Source organism: Ochotona princeps, chromosome 1 (assembly GCF_030435755.1).
Source record: "Ochotona princeps isolate mOchPri1 chromosome 1, mOchPri1.hap1, whole genome shotgun sequence".
In the NCBI taxonomy this organism is placed as follows: Eukaryota; Metazoa; Chordata; class Mammalia; order Lagomorpha; family Ochotonidae; genus Ochotona; species Ochotona princeps.
Genome location: NC_080832.1, coordinates 100,934,784 through 100,954,353, shown reverse-complemented (window position 1 = coordinate 100,954,353; position 19,570 = coordinate 100,934,784). Strand labels below are relative to the sequence as shown.

At 38.8% G+C, this 19,570-nt stretch overlaps 1 protein-coding gene across 3 annotated transcripts in view; it reads right to left on the bottom strand.

The window, feature by feature from the left end:
- Window positions 1-16,380, bottom strand: part of PTCHD4 (patched domain containing 4) — a 182,758-nt gene extending 166,378 nt beyond the window's left edge. Inside the window, exons 1-2 of one of the 3 annotated variants that reach the window (XM_012928474.2) lie at window positions 16,215-16,380; window positions 15,450-15,861 (exon numbers count right to left, since the gene is read on the bottom strand). In XM_012928474.2, the coding sequence (XP_012783928.1) occupies window positions 15,450-15,861; window positions 16,215-16,219 (417 nt within the window). In that variant the 5' untranslated portion in view covers window positions 16,220-16,380. Of the gene's footprint in view, window positions 1-15,275; window positions 15,879-16,214 lie in introns of those variants that run through there. The other 2 variants (XM_004590427.2, XM_004590428.2) reach the window with 2 other exon arrangements.
- Between the last annotated feature and the right edge of the window lie 3,190 nt (window positions 16,381-19,570).

Sequence of the window (19,570 nt, the reverse complement as noted above, 5' to 3'; positions counted from 1 at the left end):
CACTAGGTCACTTCCCTGGTTGCTACAATGGCCAGGAAAAAGACATGAGCAGGAGTTTAACCTGGCTCTCTCACATGGGTAACAGGGACCTAAAGATCGTCCCTCCTTTGCTGTTTTTCTCAGGACATTATCACGATGCTGGACTGGATGTAGAACAGCAAGGATACAAACCAGCGCCCAAGCATGCTGCTGGTGTTGTGGGTGAAGCTTAATGTGCTACACCATGACAGCAGTGCCATTTTACTGCAGTATTTCCTTCGAGATCCATTGAGTTATATAAGAAAAAAAAGAAGCATAATAATAATAAATAGTGTCCTAAGGGAATAAGCTACAATATTCTCTTAGAAGCTTAATTTGGATGCAGTTTTTATCAAGGCATGTTACAGCATTCTGAAGCTGATGTATAAATAAGTCAGATCTTTCTAATTTCCCATGCTTTTTCTTGGGACACTGACTCCCCGAAACTTGTTAGTCTGTATTTATGTTTTCTTTTTGCAAATGAGCATATTTGTGATGGCAATATTCTAAATCACATAAGACGAATCTCTTATCCTACAGTGCAAGTCAGGACGTTTTTCTCTTTTTCAAATGCTTTTTCAGAATTGCAAAAATCCCCTAAACACTACCCAAGAGGTGCTCTGTAGAAAAGATTAAGTGTAAATATCAAATATATCACAGCTGTATGCTCAATTTTGATGCAAAGAATCAAATGAAGATTATGAAAATATTTGTGAAACATTGAAAATAAATAATTTTGGTAAGACATGAACCTTATGATAAGAACTGTGCAATTTACAGTTAAATATTGGTTTTTTTAAACAGAATTGGTCAACAATTATTCATTTAGTTTTCTAATTTTTTCTGCGATATTGTGATTTGGTGGATTAAAAAACATGTGTTTATTTTTTTATTGGAAAGGCAGGGTTTACAGAGAGAGAAGGAGAAAGAGAAAGAGAATGATTTGATGTTTATAGTAACAAAATTGTTAAAGCATATTGAAATATTACCCAGTGTTAGAAAAGATGAACATCTGAAGGGTACATATAAAATTATCTTTTAATTCAGAAAAGCATATCCAACATCACATGGCAAGTAAATGGGAAATTGGATTAAAAAAAAAAAAAGACTTTGGGATCCGGCGCCTTGGCCTAGCAGTTGAAGTCCTCGCCTGAACACACCAGGATCCTATATGGGCTCCAGTTCTAATCCCGGCAGCCCCGCTTCCCATCCAGCTCCCTGCTTGTGGCCTGGGAAAGCAGTGAAGGGGGGCCCAATGTCTTGGGACCCTGCACCGACGTGGGAGACCCAGAAGAGGCTCCTGGCTCCTGGCTTTGGATCGGCTCAGCACTGGCCGTTGTGCTCACTTGGGGAGTGAATCATTGGAGGGAAGATCTTCCTCTCTGTCTCTCCTCCTCTCTCTATTTATCTGACTTTGCAATAAAAATAAATAAATCTTTTAAAAAGGGGAAAAAAGACCTTATTGTCTTTTTCCTAATAATCCGCTTCATCATTATCTAAAGATTTCAAAAAGGAAGCTCATCAATAGTTGATACCATTATTTAATCCTATCTCAATAAAAAAATGTTCTGTTTTAGATTAAGTGAGTCAGATTACCAACAGTTTCTATAAATCAGCAGGATACCAAGCCAAGGGAAAGACAGAATGATGGGCTCTTAGCAATTTGGTTATCAATCACTGAAGCATTTTGCTATTGGGCTTGAGCTGAAGAACACCAATGTATAGTCAAATTTTAAGTCAAGTTAATTCTAAAAATACTGAAATTCTTTAGAAAGGAACATTCTGCTAAAATGTGATTACTTATCTGAAAAAAAAAAAGTTCAGCTTCACAGCCTAGAATGAATCTAGTTCCTTAAAAACAATATACAAGATCTAACCGGTTGAACAGTATTAAATGAAAGCCAAGCTGCTAATAATATGAGTTTTATATGCTATTCCCTTAGAGAGGCTTGTACTACCTATAAAAGGGGGTCATTAAACTAGTTCAGACCCTGAGCTCTTCTTACCCTGGGGAGCTCCAGCAGGATGAGTGTCCCCAGGGGAACTTACTGAAACTTTGCTTTTTGTGTCTGTCCTCATGCTCTGTGACGCAGGCTCTGCCTCACCGAGCCAACCTCTGCTCAGGAGAGACCATTCCCTACAGTGTACTCTGCGTGCAGACCTGATTTCTGAGATGAGACAAATGACAGCTTCCACTTTTTCCATGACCAAGGGGATGGTGCGAGAACCACACATGAATATTAGGATGGTATTCAATGTTTTACACTCTAAGTGAAAAAGTATGGTAAATGTTGGATTAAGAGGATCTAAGCGACTTAAATCAGCATTCAATGGGAATCCCTCTTAAACAATACATGTACATTTGTCATTTCATCAGTCATTTACCAAGGAATTTCTTATTTGTAAGACTGTGTGCTCAAGTTATGTAAAAAGGCTGGAAACATAAACATGACATGACACAAGAGATAAATCATATTGATGAAGAACGAGATAAATTCCAAATAGCAATATAATATTGAGCACTATTGTACAAATGTTAGTATAACCTGTTTAGTCCAGAGTTCAGTTTTGAGATTGCTAATGTTTCCAACCTGTAAACTTACAAATTTTCACTAATGTGCACTAATATGATATATAAATAGCATATATTTTCATTAACAAAAGTGTTCTAGTTCATCTTTTCATAGCTAAAATATTCTACGAAAGTCTTTCCCTGTGAAATGATATCTTTATCCAGTGCAGGCTATTAGAAATGTTAAAATAGTAAATTGGCTTCCTTAAGGTGAGAGTAGACAAACGAGACCAAACTAAGTCTAACTGAAATTTCACTCTTTCTCAACCCATTCAAATGAGACTCTGGCCCCTGAAAACTTCTACTTGTGCACCTCTAGGAATCCTCATATTACCTCTCATTCTTCTCCAAGTGAAGTGTTTCATGATTTTTCTCTAGCCCCCTGGCTGATTACCACTACTGAGAGTTAGAACTAATCCCTGCAACCCTATGAGAGGCTTAGATCTGTGGAAGCCTTCAGTTGTGATTTTGTAAATAATCATAGTGCTTGAATTACCTGATCAAATATACAATACCCAGTTAAATCTAGATTTCAGATAAATAAAAAGTAATATTTATCAAACACTTATACTAAGGCATACATTTTTTATTTGAAATCAAAATGTTACTGGGTGTCCAGTATTTTTATTTACTCAATCTGGCAGCCTTATCAGCTGCTGACACCACATTTTGCCATCTAAAGTTTCTCCTGACCTAAGCCATGTGGCGGCTGTGTGCAGGTGGACAAAATGTCTCTTCCTTTCCTTCTTGCTCTTTATTTTCTGAACCTGAAGCTGTGATGCTGTTCCTCATGTATCTCACTACAACTCATGGAAAGAGCTTTCAATGGAATCATCTCTTTTTGGCACCATCATAATATGTCAGACTGAATAGACTTTTGTTTTCTTCCTTTCCTACTTTTGCCAAGGGTTTGTCCCACAGACTTCTTGTTGGCTGTATCCTCCCAGCCAAATTAATTAATGCATAGGATTTCTTCCCAGTAAGCTCACTGAGCAATATTATTATGTGCTTCAGAAGAGACTCACTACAAATCTCTAACACAGGTTCAACCAAGATGAACAGTTATGAATCTCGAAATGTGCGTGAAAATCCTTCCTCATTCTGGAAGCACTTAGAAAGATTCTATAGAAATAGTGAAACATTAACTTTAGGATGTTAACTTTTAGAAGATGTGTGTGATTTTGACAGTGTGAAATAAATTGCAAGTAAAGGGAGTAGTGCAAATGCAACTCAGGTTGTGTTTTCCTTCATTTGTTGACATGATATTGTATGTATTTATTGTATGATGACATGTCACCTGAGACTACAAGAGAAGTGGGAACCTGAGCAAAGGAAAATTTTTAAGGGCTGTGGTCAGGAACTGATTTCTTTTCCAGGAAATGGAAGCTCTTCTAAGAGTGGATTAGGGGCAAGCATAATCAAGAGAAACATATGAGAATCTTGTAACATAGATTAGGGTATATGAAATAGGGAAAGATTAGATTAATAAGTAAATAAAACAGTTAAGACCTAACAAAATTCCCAGCTTGTGAGAATGCGAATGAAAAGTTTGAAAAAGTGACTTTGGTCTTCAACTTTAGTAATTTATTATAACCATCAGAAGGTTTTAAGACAATGTTTGGCCTCCTAAGATTAAAGAAAAGTCTCTGGGGATGGAACCCAACATCATGTATTTTTTTAAAGCTCTAAAATAGCTTCCTATACTTAGTGGATAGCAGCTCTCACTTCACAACAGAAGTCACTCACCTGTGGGGCTGGGCCAAAATGAGATCTGAGAGTCTGAACTTCAAACAAGTTTCCAAGTGATGTTGATGGTGCTGATACAAGGGTTATACTATGAGAGTTACTATTTTAGACTTCTCAAGATCTGACAATTAATTCCACATCACAGTGTGTATGTTTTAAACAGTTAAGGAGGAGGAAAGGAAGAGTTAAGGAGGAGGAAAGGAAGAGTTAATGACAGATGACTGATATGCTGAGCCTGAATAAATAGCAGGATAGAGATGTCACTAAATGTGTTATACACATGAAAGAAACTAGCATGTGTCTGGCTTCACTAAGGACCCTAAGGAGAGAGGCAATGAGAAAGAATGTTTTCTGGAATTCTTATTTTATGAAAAGAAAGGAAAGATTGTTGGTAAGAAGCAGAGGGAATGACATGGTCAAGATTAGCTTAATCAAACAACTCAAAATCGACATACCGTATGATCCAGCAATAGCACTCCTAGGAATATATCCAAAACACTTGTTTCATGAGAAACCAACGTGCACCCCTATGTTCATAGCAGCACAATCAGTAATTGCAAAAACATGGAAGCAACCAAAATGCCCATCAGCAGAAGATTGGATAAGAAAGCTATGGTTCGGGCCCAGCGGCGTGGCCTAGCGGCTAAAGTCCTCGCCTTGAACGCCCCGAGATCCCATATGGGCGCCAGTTCTAATCCCAGCAGCTCCACTTTCCCATCCAGCTCCCTGCTTGTGGCCTGGGAAAGCAGTGGAGGATGGCCCAATGCATTGGGACACTGCACCCGCGTGGGAGACCCGGAAGAGGTTCCAGGTTCCCGGCTTTGGATCGGCGCGCATCGGCCCGTTGTGGCTCACTTGGGGAGTGAATCATCGGACGGAAGTTCTTCCTCTCTGTCTCTCCTCCTCTGTGCATATCTGGCTGTAATAAAATGAATAAATCTTTAAAAAAAAAAAAGAAAGCTATGGTTCATCTACTCCATGGAATACTACTCAGCTATTAAAAAAAAAAACAAAATGCAGTTCTTTGTGGCCAAATTGGCCCAACTGGAAACCATAATGCTAAGGGAAATGAGCCAATCCCAAAAGGTTAGATAACACATGTTTGCCTTAATTTAAGATGATATGATGCTATGTAAAACATGTTATTTTATGTATGTTATATGTTGTGTATAAACTAAAACTGAAATGTCAATGAGGTGACCACAGAATGTGGTTAAGAACTTGCATTTGTTTTTAACTTATTGGTTACTCATTACAATGTCAATTAATTCCATAACGAAGTTAATTGTTGCTGATGGTATGTTGGAGCTTTTAATTGATCGGGATGATACTCTGCTGGTTCTGCCTGCAGACCAGACAGGGTCTCCCTAAGAAGCCAATGAACTTGATCTGACTATAAGATGCTGGACTCTATGTTTAGTATATGCCTGCAAAGAGGGAATCTCAACTGAACTTGAACTGTGGTTATGCAACAAGGTGAAGGAATCCACCATGGTGGGAGGGTTTGGGGAGGGGTGGGGAGAATCCCAGTACCTATGAAACTGTGTCACATAATACAATGTAATTAATGAATAAATTTAAAAAAACACAACTTCAACATACTACCAAACAAGTGCGTATGAAGGTCAAGGTACAACGCCTTCTTTATCTGCTGCTTACAGTTCTTACACAACCTGTCAAATTTAGAATGACAACTTTGAAAATACCTTCAGTGCTTCTGTACAAAAGATTAAGAGATCTATGTCTATTTCATTGCATTTATTACTAAAGAAGTACTGATGACTACAATGAAGCAGAGAGAATTTCATCTTTGAGAGTTGAAGTAAAAGGAGGTTTCTTTGTTTCTGTTTCTTTTTCCATCTGAGTATGAGTTCACTAGAAACCCAATTAGTTCCATAAAAACAGACCATTAATGTTCAATGGGTTAGCCATTAGCATTTGCTTTGAGTTGACAAGGAAGCAGATGCTATTGTCAGTGCCTTACATCTTCCCAGAAAAGGGTTGCATATGAGTATTACTCGGCATCTTGTTATAAATGTAGAATTCCCTCCTATTTCAGAACTACCAAAACAGAGTCTGCATTTCTAAAAAAGATTTCTAGTGGCAATTACAGTGAGCAGTACGGCTTTAGGTATTATGAGATCATTTAACACACCCGGTTCTCTATGAAAATTGAACTACAAAGATAGAAAAATATCCCCAAATTCATAGGATTAGTGGAGTTAGAGCTAAGATGTACATTTGCTAATCTGGATCCATAAACTCTGATCTAAAGTAGCTTACACTTGCTGACTCTCAGGGAATTGTGAACAGGCCCTTATAACTGTTACTAGTCACATGTTAGCTTCACCAGTCAGCTTTTATTTGTCCAAAGTTTCTAAGGTCTCTCAGTTTCATCACTCTTGTCTCCAGCACCTAACCCATGTTTTCACATTAACTCCCTCGCATGTTTCTGATCTTAGTTCACAACTACTTCCTCAGGTTTATTATTTCTAAAAGCTCAACTTGTTTCCCACTTTTACAGCACTTATGCTATTTTGCTCCTCACTAAACTCAAATTCCTGGAAGGCAAGAGCCACATCTGTTTTGTTTTTGCCTAAATATTTAGTACTCAACACTGTTTCTGAAAAATAGCAAACGAAATTGTCACCTAAATGAATGCATATTGTGGTTACTTTAAAGTTTAACCACACACTACAAAGTGTATCTTGTTCATATTAGTATAACCTGCATTGATAAGCAGAACTGAATGTATTTTCTTTCTCTGTGTACTTGTGAGATCCAATGAGATGAGAAAATGGATCCAAACATTTAACAGAAAGAGTAAGCTTGGAGGCAGGATTCTAAACATCTGGTTGAACTGCTGTTCTTCCTTGAATGGTTGGACCTTCTTTTAGAATCTTCTTAAGCTATGAGAGTCCTTTAAACATGTGACCTGCTTTTCAGAACCCAGAATCTATGCAGTCTTCCCTTGTCTTTTTCTGTGGATTTTTTTTTCCAAGGACATCTCTCAGATACCGAATTCCATGAGTATAATCAGTACTCATCCTCCAACAGCCTTTAAATGAGCTCTGCCTATAGTGCCTAAAACAACGGAATTCATATGTAGACAGTTGCCACATTATGTGACTCAAGGAATGGTGAACAAAGAAGTCTGCACTTGTTCAGTATACAGTTTCTGTGTGGGAAGGGATAGGGAGATAGTTTCTATCCCTGACTGAATTCATCCACAGTTTTAGAATCCATGGGTAAGAACTTTACTCTGCCTATAGCATTTGAGACAGCTGAAGAAAGATAAAAGATCCCAAATGAGGCCTCTCCATGTTGGGAGGAGAGCTCCAGAAGGGAAACAGTGACTGTTCTAATATAAATTCTGTCATTAAACCAAGTCCATTCATTTGTGAGTGCTGCTCATCAGACACCTTTCAGAGGCCCTGAATTCATCTGAGTGACAGATAATGAGCCTTGATTTCAATGAACAATTCTGCCTTAATCGTCTGACTGAGCAAAGCATGGGTTACAATGCCACATTGAAGGTACACACACCACTGTAATTTTATGTTCCATTTCCCCCCAAATACTGTTGCTATGTGTGGTTCCTACACTTGTATATGTATTCACATATAATATTAACATATTTGGACTAATTAGGGCTCAGTGCAGCTACACTTGTGAAATAACTGCGGACGGGCTTGCCAAGAAAACACTGATGATTCTGTTCTTACAGAGATCGGTAGACCGAATTCCAATATTTTTAGAAAATAGTGAGCAACATCAATCTATTTTAAACTTAACCAGGTGACAAGTCCAACTGTAGATGACAAAATGGAGGTTTTATTTCAAAATGTAATAGCTGTTTTGTAATTCTCAACACATTTCTTTGATTTTTCTAGCACATGGCTAAATGATAATGATGAGAGGCTCAATTTTCCATAATTATCCTAGCCTTTTAGTCTGAAAATGCATTTTGCTTTACTCAAGTTAGGTACAAACTAATAGTACTTTCAGCCTTACATTCTGGAGTTGATCTTTGCAAAGTTTTAATTTCCAAGAAGTTCCCAGATAATGTTAACAGTACTGCCTGGCACTTCAAGAAGCAAAATCATAGAACACAAAATGAGATTAATACTGTGGCTTACAATGAAATTTAGACATTGTTTGAGTTAAATCATGAACGCTATCTAGATTTTACTGTTACCTGCACTACAATCAGACAAATGCTTCTCTTTTCTAGTTTCACAGAGGAAGGAGACCTGGGTGACTTATTTGATCGAAGTAAGGAAGAAAGAAACATCTGCAATTAAGAGTCATCACTTGCAAGCTTAAAAGCTAGGAATTCTCCGAGTTGTTCTTTTGAAAAAAATGGCTAAGTGAGAGTGTTTAGCCCAATGGTTAAGACATCTGCATCCCTTGGAGAACTTGGGTTTCTTTCTTAGCTCTGAGCTTTGCCTCCAGCTTCCTGCCAATGCAGAGTTTTGGGGTTAGCAGTGGTGGTTCAAGTTACTAAGTCCTTGTCTCATGTGTGGGAGACATGGATTGAGTTCCTATCTCCCAGCTTTGGCTCCATCCAGCGTGGCAAGCATATGGGAGTCAATCAGCAGATGGAGATCATGGTGGTGGTTCTCCCTGTCTGACTCTACCTCTCAGATAAGTGCATAAAATGCTGAAAATAAAAACAAAATGCTTATCGGAAGCATGGTACATGTGTACCGTAGATGAAAGCCATGTGGTCCAAACACCGTTTAATAACTATCGAGGTAAAATATGAAGCAATCTTTGAACACAATATATTTTGAAAGGTATAACATAAAGATCACTCCAGTCGTAATAACATTTTTAAAGATTAAAAAAGCAGCTATCAGAATGAATTTCTTTAAGATTCTAGGAGAAGCTAACAAATATGTTTTCCTGGGGTTGGGAGGCAGAGCCCAGCCTCCTCTTGCCCTTCTCTTGATTTCTCCCAACCTCTACTCCAAACCTTAGTGATGCTGGATAACTAATGAAACGATCATTTTTTTCAGCTGAGGGTGAAGAAATAGGTAGGAGAATGCAGAGAAGATTTCTCATCCATCTTGTTTTATTTTTTTTTAACTCACTCTTTAAATAACAAAAATGTAAATAAGCACTTATGAAAAATATTTAATTTTGTTTAAAATTAGCTTTTATGGAAGCCAAGAAGCATGAGTGAGGGTTTAATAGCAAGCAAGTCTTTAGCACATGCTCGGTGTTTATAACAGTCAATGAACTAACCCTGGTCAGGAACTATATACAAAGAATAATTTAGGATACTGTAATTAATATGTTTCAATACATTGCTGAAATCTAATCCAGCACATCTACTTTACTCCCAAGGAAATCTGAAGGCCTTTCAAAAGGTATTAGCAGTAAGATATGAAAAATATGCATTTTTCATTTTACACATTTTTCCATAAACTTTTGAAGATCCCTTGTAGATCCTAACACATAGTGAATAGATTCATGGTAAATAACTACATCCTGAGAAATTGCAAAAAGGAAGTAAGAACTGATTGTTTGACATGAATTCTTGCAACATCTGACAAGGTCCTATTACTTTGCAGATTGGAGCTTACAGCCAAGTCATTTATGGGACCTGCTTGATATCACAAAATAAGTCTTTAAAGATCTAGGGTAAAAACTCAGATCTACAGAACATTTCTCAATTTAAAAACATATGTCATCTCATGCTGTCTTAAGAATTATTTTTGCTTCCAATGCCAGGTTAAGCTGAAAACACCCAAACCTGATTGTGACAGGAATGCTTTGCTGAAAATCTTGGGCTACATTACAATCAAATGGCTTTTAGCTGAATCTGAAACCTTAATTTAGTTTGTTCTGGGTTGATGAGAAATCAACTGAAAGGTAAAATCGGTGGCCAAAGAGTAATTTGCTAAATTTCTCGTGACAGATTCTACATGGGGTAGGTAGAAGTTGCCCAACCTGGAGGTGGCACTCCATTGCAAATTCTTATGAGTTGTGTAGGTAGAGTTAATGATGTGAAGGTTAATTAGTGTTCTTTTAAAATTTTAAGCTTAGAAGGATTTTAGGCCCTATTTCTGTTTTAGCAGAGAGGGCTATAGTTACACAGAATAGTTCCATAGGTGCCAGGACATGATATAGTACTGTGGTTAAAATATGCATTTTGGTACTAGATAGGCCTAAATTTAAATGTCAGTCCCCACATATACTAATTTCAAAATATCATAGAAGTCATTTAGCTTATTGGTCTTTACATTTTTGTGTAGTAAATGGGAATAAAAATCTTCCTGACATATAAAGTTGTGAAAACTAAATGACCTTCTATATATAAAGTACCTAGCACCACTTAGGATGCCAAACAGCAGTTCATTAGACTGTGATGTTTTTCACTATTAAGAGACTGTTATAAAGGTAATTTTAAACCAGAATGTTGAAGGGCTCCTCACATATATTTTTTGGAGATTTTAGAATTGATACAGTCTCTTCAGAACCTTTTCTAAGAAATCATTAAAAAATAATACTTTTTTTCTTTTCTATTTTTTTTAAAATTTTTTATTTTTTGTTTGATTTTTGTTTACTAATACTTTTTTTTTAATGCTAGCTTACATTGCACTTTCATTGAGATTACAACTAATTAGTTGATTGTAAAATCTCCTAAACCTGGAGGTAGTACCTAAAATATGTCCAAAGAAATACTATCATGGGCCTGGCAAGGTGGCCTGGCAGCCTTGAACGTGTCAGGATCCCATATTGGCGCTGGTTCTAATCCCGGCAGCTCCACTTCCCATCCAGCTCCCTGCTTGTGACCTGGGAAAGCAATCGAGGAAAGCCCAAAGCCTTGGGACCCTGCACCCGCGTGCAAGACCTGGAAGAGCTCCTGGTTCCCAGCTTTGGATATGTGTAGCTATGGTTGTTGCACTCACTTGAGGAGTGAATCATCAGAGGGAAGATCTTTCTATCTCTCCACCTCTCTGTGTATCTGACTTTCCAATATAAATAATAGATCTTTAAAAAAGAGAGAAATATTGTCTTAAGATTCAAGAAAGTTTATTTCTGTTCATATTCTTCATTGTGCTGCATTGATGTACACACTGGCTTTGCATTAACATTTGTTCATAGGTGTGTTTATTAATTTATTATAATGAGAAGGACTGACTGTAGGTTAATCAAGTCTATTTCATTCTTTTAGAACCTCGTGCTAGGGTTTTGGCCTACAATAAAACTATCTTTAGGATCACATGTATCTGCTTTATTGTTATTTATCCTTTTTTTTCTCCTTTAGCCAAAACAAAGAACTGGTAGACACATGAGGATGATTACTGTCATGCAGTAGCCTGGTTAAAAAGTCAGGTGACCCTGGGATACTTAAGAAGCACAAAAATACTAACTGTGTGAGTTTCTTTAATAATGAAAATACTTAATGGAATTCAGAATGGTCCTTGCTGAAGCGTTTTGAATGTCTTTCTCACTCTCATCACGACTTTAGTATCAACAATAGGTTAAATATTTTACTGAAAAATCCAACGTGGCCAAATTTGTATTGCTTTACACTATATGTATGATAAGAAAGCTTTGATAAGTGGCTAAATCACTCCTAAATTTGTGAGGTCAAAGACATTTCATGGAAATTTGACGACTATAGGCCATAATTTTTAAACAAGAGTGTACCACAGAGTTTAAAACTATATTATTTTGTGATTTTGCAGTATAAATTAATAAATGGATGAATACTGTAATGAATGACTGTTCATTGCACATGTTATATACTACTAGTCAGACTAGTGTGAAAAACGATTAGTATAAAAGTGATATAAGAGATGACCCTTGTGACTCATCAGGGATATAGCATAAACGTTACATGAAACAGATAATTAGACAATTCATATTATACAGGTTTTGGAACCTCATATGGTGGTGTCTTCTCTACCACAGCTTTTGAAATCCCATGTACATCTGTCATCCTCTGTAGTATTCTAAGCTGACTGATACTTTTGTCATATCAACTTTATCTAAATCTCTCTTTGGATTTACATACTTGATAACTTTCTGTATGTCTACCTGTCTTGATCATCTTGTCAAGATATTCATGTTTAGCACAAGTTCTAACCCTTTCTGTGCTCAGGTTAACTTTGGTAAGTCAAAGATATTTGGAAGATGTCCTTTTGATTTTGTAACTCAGTGTTTGTAACAGCATTTAAAAACCTACAGATTTTCTTTCAGCTTCTAGCCACTGTTTCTTTTATGACAAGTGATTGCCACATTATCCAGTCATTCCTGCTTATTCTGCAATTCCCTGCCCTTCTGATGCCTGCTAACTGGTTGCATTTTTCAGCAACTGAAACTTTGCATATTACATAGAGTTGGAAAGAGTGGTGACCCATGTATGATAAAGCAAAAATAAATTAGAGTGTTTAAAAGCATATACATAAAAAATTTCCTCAAATTTTTTACACCAGCAATTCTCAAACTTCAGCATGCAGCAGCCTCACACAGGCATACCTTGAGAACCTGCACAGACATGAATTACAGCAATTTCCAAATAACACAGAAATTGAAACAAAAGCAGTTTCACATTGCTCTGTGTCAAGGTGTTTAACCCCAAATGTCCCTGGAGATCCTCTGCGACAATTCTAGGCATAGATGATACTAATTAAATATTTTGTATTGCACAAGTATCTGTGACATTACTTCTGGGCCCTTGAGAGAATTAATTGCTGTCAGACATTTCATTTATCTTGACACATCCTGAGGACTCAGAATGAGTCCATGTAGGCAAAGCCAAACCAACACATTTGAGGATACAAAATATTAGAATATAGCAGCTTGAGAATTTTCATACCTGTGTAGCACTTTTGTTCATTTTATGATCGATAGAATAATGCTACTGTCACTATACTAACTTCTGCAGTTTTTTGTGGTTATCCTTGACTCCTGTAAAGATGTATGTATCATGATCAATTAAACCAGTCAAAAGTTTTGATATAGCAGCTATTACAGGCCTAGCAAAATGTTGGCTCACTGGTAGTCCCCACTATGGCAGTCCCTGTAAGCAAGTAATCTTGGGTGAGAAAGTTGACATCTCACTTTTAAGACCCGCAACAGTTAGAAATTTGCTGTTCTCACACAAATTCTGACTCATGTGCTTAAAAGAGTAATTATTGGGGCAGATCCAATGATTATTACATGACTAGATTGGATACCTCATGGATTTTCACCGTAAATGTCAAAAGGATATCTCCAGAGAAATGAAATTTACACAGTGCCTGATTCTACAAAGTTCTTACACCTGGAAAGTATTGATGGAAAAACACAGTAAGAGACTCAACTCACAATGCATGTTAATGAACTGAAACTGCAGCTCAAAATAAGCTGATGTTGAAACACATCAGAGATTTTTTTTTTGTTTTATTTCCAGATATTTGGCAAAGTAAGAATTCAGTTGAAGGGTTATGAGCTAGGAAGATTGCCTCTCCACCACATCCTTTCTTTAGCAAGCAATGATATTGATGGCAAAGGATTCAGGAAATGAGAAAGCATGCTGCCCAACCACACATATCCATCATGCGCCCATCAATAAGTGTGAAGCAGGCAAAGCCTTACCTAGAGTTAAAGATGATGAATCATCTGTCTAGGTTTAATAACCTCAAGGGGATATTCAGCTGTGTAAAGCTGAAACTTTTCCCATCCTTGGATCCATTTACCAAAGTGTACCATATGACGAGGAGATGGGTTAGGGCTTCTAAAGAATCTCTAGTTTTTAAACATATTACATCTTTCTTTACAGGAAATAATTTTTTAATTTTCAAAAGATTCCAAAGTTATCTTAATTGTATATAGATGCTGACTATCTAAACAAACAAATAATGATTTTTCAATAGTTTCTCATGGAAGCTAAGATTCCTCCTGTTTCATTATTTCCATGGAAGCACACTTATCCTCTCACATCTTAGAAGATTTCTTCTTCTTGGGAAACATCTGTCTTGGGAATTCATGACTGTACAGCTCCTGAGCATGTACAGGGTCAAGCATACAAATGGTGCAGTGACTCTCTTGGAAGTCACATTTGTCCCTGAAACTTCAAGCACCTGGAGACTGCATGCCTCATTGCCTGCAGCAGCTCAAACCTGACCGTGGAGAATGAGTTCAGAAACCACACTGGAGGAACACAATTTGAACTGCAGGTCTAAAAAGAATGCAATATAGTTAGTGCTGAAATAATCATTCTTTGCAATATTGGCTGTGCATTTTTTTCTTTTCTGTCGTTATTGGGTCATTATAATAATCTTGTTCTGTTTTAGATATTTTATGGAAAAAAAGAATAACAGCAACGAACATATTCAGATAGATACAGTTCCTTACTTTTATACATTTTTAAAAACCTGCTCCTTTTGCTGTGCAAACTAATAATCACCTAATTCTTGGAATCCCTACTACATTCATAAGCCACTGCTCTCAGACATACATTCAAAGGGCACCAAAATGTACAAGCACCCTACATGGCCAAACCAAGTGAAGCTGAAGATGTAAATAGTGGATATAGCACCAGGTGGATGTGTAATCAGTAATAAGAAATACATTGAGCCCCGTATGAAAAGAAATCCCCCAAACTGATCAGGATTCCCCCTCCCCCCTCCATTCACTGATTTATTAACCCTGAACAAAGATGTAATTGCAGGGTCTCAGAAACTTTATTTTTTTTTCATTTTTGTTTTGATTCGTTTTGGCATTTATTTTGTTTGGCATTGAATTTCTTTATATCTAGCCGTACCATTGATTGCCTGTTTTCTTCACTCAGTTGTCCATCTTTACCCCCGCCCCCAGAAATGAAAGAAGCAACCGCTTTTGAGTCTTAGGATGAGACCTCTGCATTTTCTTTGCTTGTTTAGGGCAAGAAATGAAGTGCTGCCTCTTTAATTGGCAGAAGCATGCAGGAGGAGCATACCTTTAATTTAGTGTTGGGATACCTCACTTGCACCCTGGCTGTTGTCTTATTGGAGACGGCAGCCTGCCTGAGATCCTCTAGCACTGAAATAATATCATCCAGCACGCATTTCTTATCCTGATTTCTCAACACACACAGATGGGAAAAAGTATAATTATAGCCCTTGTGGTTCACCTTCATTTCCAGCACGGCTCGGTGGGTCTGCAGGATCCCCTCAGCCTGGAGCAAAATATTGTCCCCGGGTGGGGAGAGGAGGATCACCCTGCCATACCTCCCAGGGGTGTGTAAGTCCGAATAGAGCTGGCTTTTGGACTGGTCCAGGGGGAAAAGGCTGCTGGCCAGGCTGCGCTCGATCTTGGCCAGGCTGTGGCTGGGAGCGACCAGGCGCTCCAGGTCGCCCTCGGGCTGGAAGCGGTTGAGCGCGCTGAGGCCGAAGGTGATGGTCAGGACTGCGGGCACGGTGAGGAAAAAGACCGGGTGCCGGCTCACGCACAAGCCCAGCCTGTGGCAGAATGACTGGAGCCCTCTGCGAAGCACCTGCCGCAGCATCCTCCACCAGATCCAGCTCGCAGGCGCTCCCGGCCGTCTTAAAAAGCACATGTGACATGTGTAAGCGCCGGGCTACCCCGCTGTCTCCCATCCCTGCCCCTCGGGGCCAACCCGCCTCCCCATCGCCGCCGCCTCCCCGCTCGCTCGGCGCGTTCTTCCCCACACGTCTCCCTCCACCCCTCCGCTCCCCCAACCACTCCGCCTGGTCTTTCCCCGGCCCCACCTCCATGCGCGCTCCTACTACTCTTTCAAACACTGCAGCAAGTTGCAGCAAGGCGCGCAAATATCGGCAGCGCGCGTGGGGGCGGGCGGCGGGCGCTGCTGGGGCGCCGCGGGGCCCACCCCCTCCCCGGCCTCCCAGCCCTCGCCTCCTCCCGGGCTGCTTCTCACCGCATGAGCAGCGTTTCCTGGGTCTATCCCTTCATCTCGGTGCTGCAGTCCCCCGGCCTCCCTCGCTGGAGGTGGTTCCGTGCGGAGCGTCCCACAGAGGTGGATTTCCTCTTGGTCCTGGTGGGGTTCGGTACCTAACTGGAACCATGTGCCTCGGTGTTGTAAGAAGCAGACATGTGCCCCATGGGGGGAGGAAGGGAGGCGGGAGAAGTGAAGGGCATGAGCGGATTTTTTTTTTTTTTTTAGGGGTTGGATGGGTGGGGGGCGGGAGGCAAAGCTTTCCTTTTTTTTTTTTTTTTTTAAGATGCTAGAAGTTAAATTTTTTTTTTTTAAAGATGCTAGCAATTATTTTTAGAGTTTTGTTTTCTCTCTCCCCTTCTGGCCCTAATGATTGGGAAAGGAAATGGGTGAAGGCGCTGTCTGCCCATTGGAGCAGAGACAACTATTGGCCAAGCAAGGGGTTGAGGGGGTGGGCATGAAGCAGGGAGCTGCAGGGCTTGAAGTAGGGGCAATCTTCTTGCCCTTCCATGTTGTTGGAACCCTCCCATTCTGTTTTGTTAACCAAGGAAAAAGAAGAAAGGATGATGCTGCATTTTTAACATACCAAAAAGCATGCAAAGGATTTATTTGCAATGTTTTCCACCCTGTCCTTCCACAGCCTAATCCCCTGCCATGGAAGACTATCAGATAGCCTTTCTACCCATGGTCCACTGGGCCTCCCTACATCTCATTTATTGCTCTGGTGATGGGAGAGATAGCGTTTGCATATAGAAGTGTGGCTTTGGTTTATGGTGTGTGTGTGTGTGTGTGTGTGTGTGTGTGTGTGTGTGTGTGTGTGTGTGTGATGGTGAAGGCCCACAGGCAATACATGGTCTTTCATAAAATAAAGATAGTCATTTCCTGCGCTTTCGAGGTTCAAGGGTAGAAAGTTCTTAAAGCTGATTTCAGACCGCTACCCACCATTTTCCTCTTCATCTTTCACTTAGGAGCACTTTTTCAAATTATCTAATTCAGAATGCCTATTGTCTCTTGTAAGCAGAATTCCAGAAAAATAAACCACTTCTGGAAATACATTAGGTGATTTTTTGGGGGCGGGGTGTTGGCTGCTCAGGGTAAGGGAGATACAATAGTCATTGATGTGGGAGAAGCCAGCAGTCCCTCACCATGTAAGAAAAACAACAACAACAAAAACAAAAAACTAAAAAACACTTCTGCCAAGTACATTGTCTACCTTAGCACCCGGAGTAAGAGGTGAGGAACTCTCTCGGTCAGGCCAATTTCAAACATTATTAATGTGAGGGTGTTTAAGTGTGTGTTTGGGTTTTGTTTGTTTTACCTATTTGAGATTTTCATTAATTCCTACTAAAGAAAGGATATAAGGAAAACTTGAGAACGAACTATGAAGTCTGATTGTGAACTGGAGACCTGCTTTCTGAAGTTTCTGCTCCTTTAGAAACCAGTTCATAGAGAAGAATGATCTTCAGGGGATGTTGCAGACACATTCTTGTAAAAACGAAGGAAGAGCCTGTTCTTCGTAAGCTGCTTAGAGAAGAATCCGTCTGCACATACAAACAAGCTAAAGGACTCATCCAATTAATAGAGGACTTTTATTTATTTATTTTTCTTCTAGTGGAATTGATTCTTCATTTAAGAGGCCAGTGAGACAGCACAGAGCTCAGAAAAGGGAAGACGCTAAGATGCTTACGGTCAGAGTCAAGTATGATGTTATCCAAAATTAAAGAAAAATTCTGTCCAGGTACAATTGAAGGTGACTTTGATGACCATTCAGTTTGAATTCCCACTGAGTACATGAATAGCTTCTGTAATAACCCTGGTGGTTCTCCACTTAGCCTATCTTGGGAATTAGCCACAACTAAGAACTAACTGATCTGCAACATTGATAAACTCACCTTCCCTCTCTATTAGCGGGAAGTGGCATGTTGACATCCAGCTGTCAGATCTTGCTATCATTTCATATAATGCGTACTGTTCGTGCCATGTGATGGGAAATCTCAGGCCATTCATCAGAGGAAATGCGTCACACTCTGTCTATCGAATTCAATTTTCTAAGAAATAGTGATTTTGAAAAAAATCCAGTAATTGATTATAGGAACAGACCCCCCGTTCAATAAACTTATGGCTCATTTTAAAACAAGGACACTGGGAACTACAGAGAATGAGAGACTTCAAGGCCACACTCGAAGAGATGACCGACATTGGAAATCTCCATTCTTTGCCCAGTAAGTTTCCCTTGGTAATGTCGGAAAAACTTACTTTTTCCCTCACAATGAATAAATGTTTCAGAATTTTTCTTTTCACTCTCCTCATTTGTCATATTTCCATCCATACATTAGATATAGGGAAGTGAAAGATCCCAATATTTAATTAACTAAATAATATATGATATATCCTTAAAATGAACTACTGAACTACTGTGGTGTAAATACGAATTATGATGTTAAGATTATAATGGCATGGACAGATGTTCACTGAATGTCCAGGGGGAGGGTGTTATTCTGTAGTATAAAACCACTTTAAAAAAACCCTGTGTGTGTGTGTGTGTGTGTGTGTGTGTGTGTGTAGAAAAAGGCTGAAGTATTTGAGTTTATTTTGAGATGATGGAATTTTGAGTGATTTAAAAAAAAACTCTGGATTTCTTACTTTTAAAGTTTGGGTTATAAAATGTCTACCAAGAGTGCAGGTTTTTGCTTATAAACCACACTCAAGTTTCTAGTTCCCTGTTGTAGTAGTATGACAAAGTAGGCACATTAATGAAGCAGTTTGGATATAGTATTATCCATTGAATTCACATTTATTCAAATTTCCTTAGTTTTTTTCTCATGTCTTGTTTTTCTGTCCCAGGATCCCCATCAAGGACACCACATTGCTAACCTTCTTCGGATTTAAAATGGTTTCTCAGATGTCTTCATTTGGAGAACCTTGACAATTTTGAGGAGCATCATTTAGATGTAATATAGATTCCCCTTATTTTTTTGGAATATTTTGTCTCATGATTTGATAGAGGATGAAGGTTTTAGAAAGGAAGAGCATAAAGTGCCATCTTCAATACATTATTCTATCAGAGTGACCTGTTATTTTTGACATGAATTTTGATTTCTACCCAGAGTAATATGTGCTACAAAATTTTCTGTCTCTCACACTGTATTCCTTGGGGTTAGAATAACTATACTTAGTCTTTACTAAAGCATGGTGTGTTACACTCTGCCTCCTTCTACCTTGAGGTTGGAATACAAATATCTGGAATTCTACCCAAATAATTGTATATTATTTCTATCCATCCATTTACGCATTCAATTCAACTAATCCTTTATATTGGTTTTGAGTCTGGATTATTT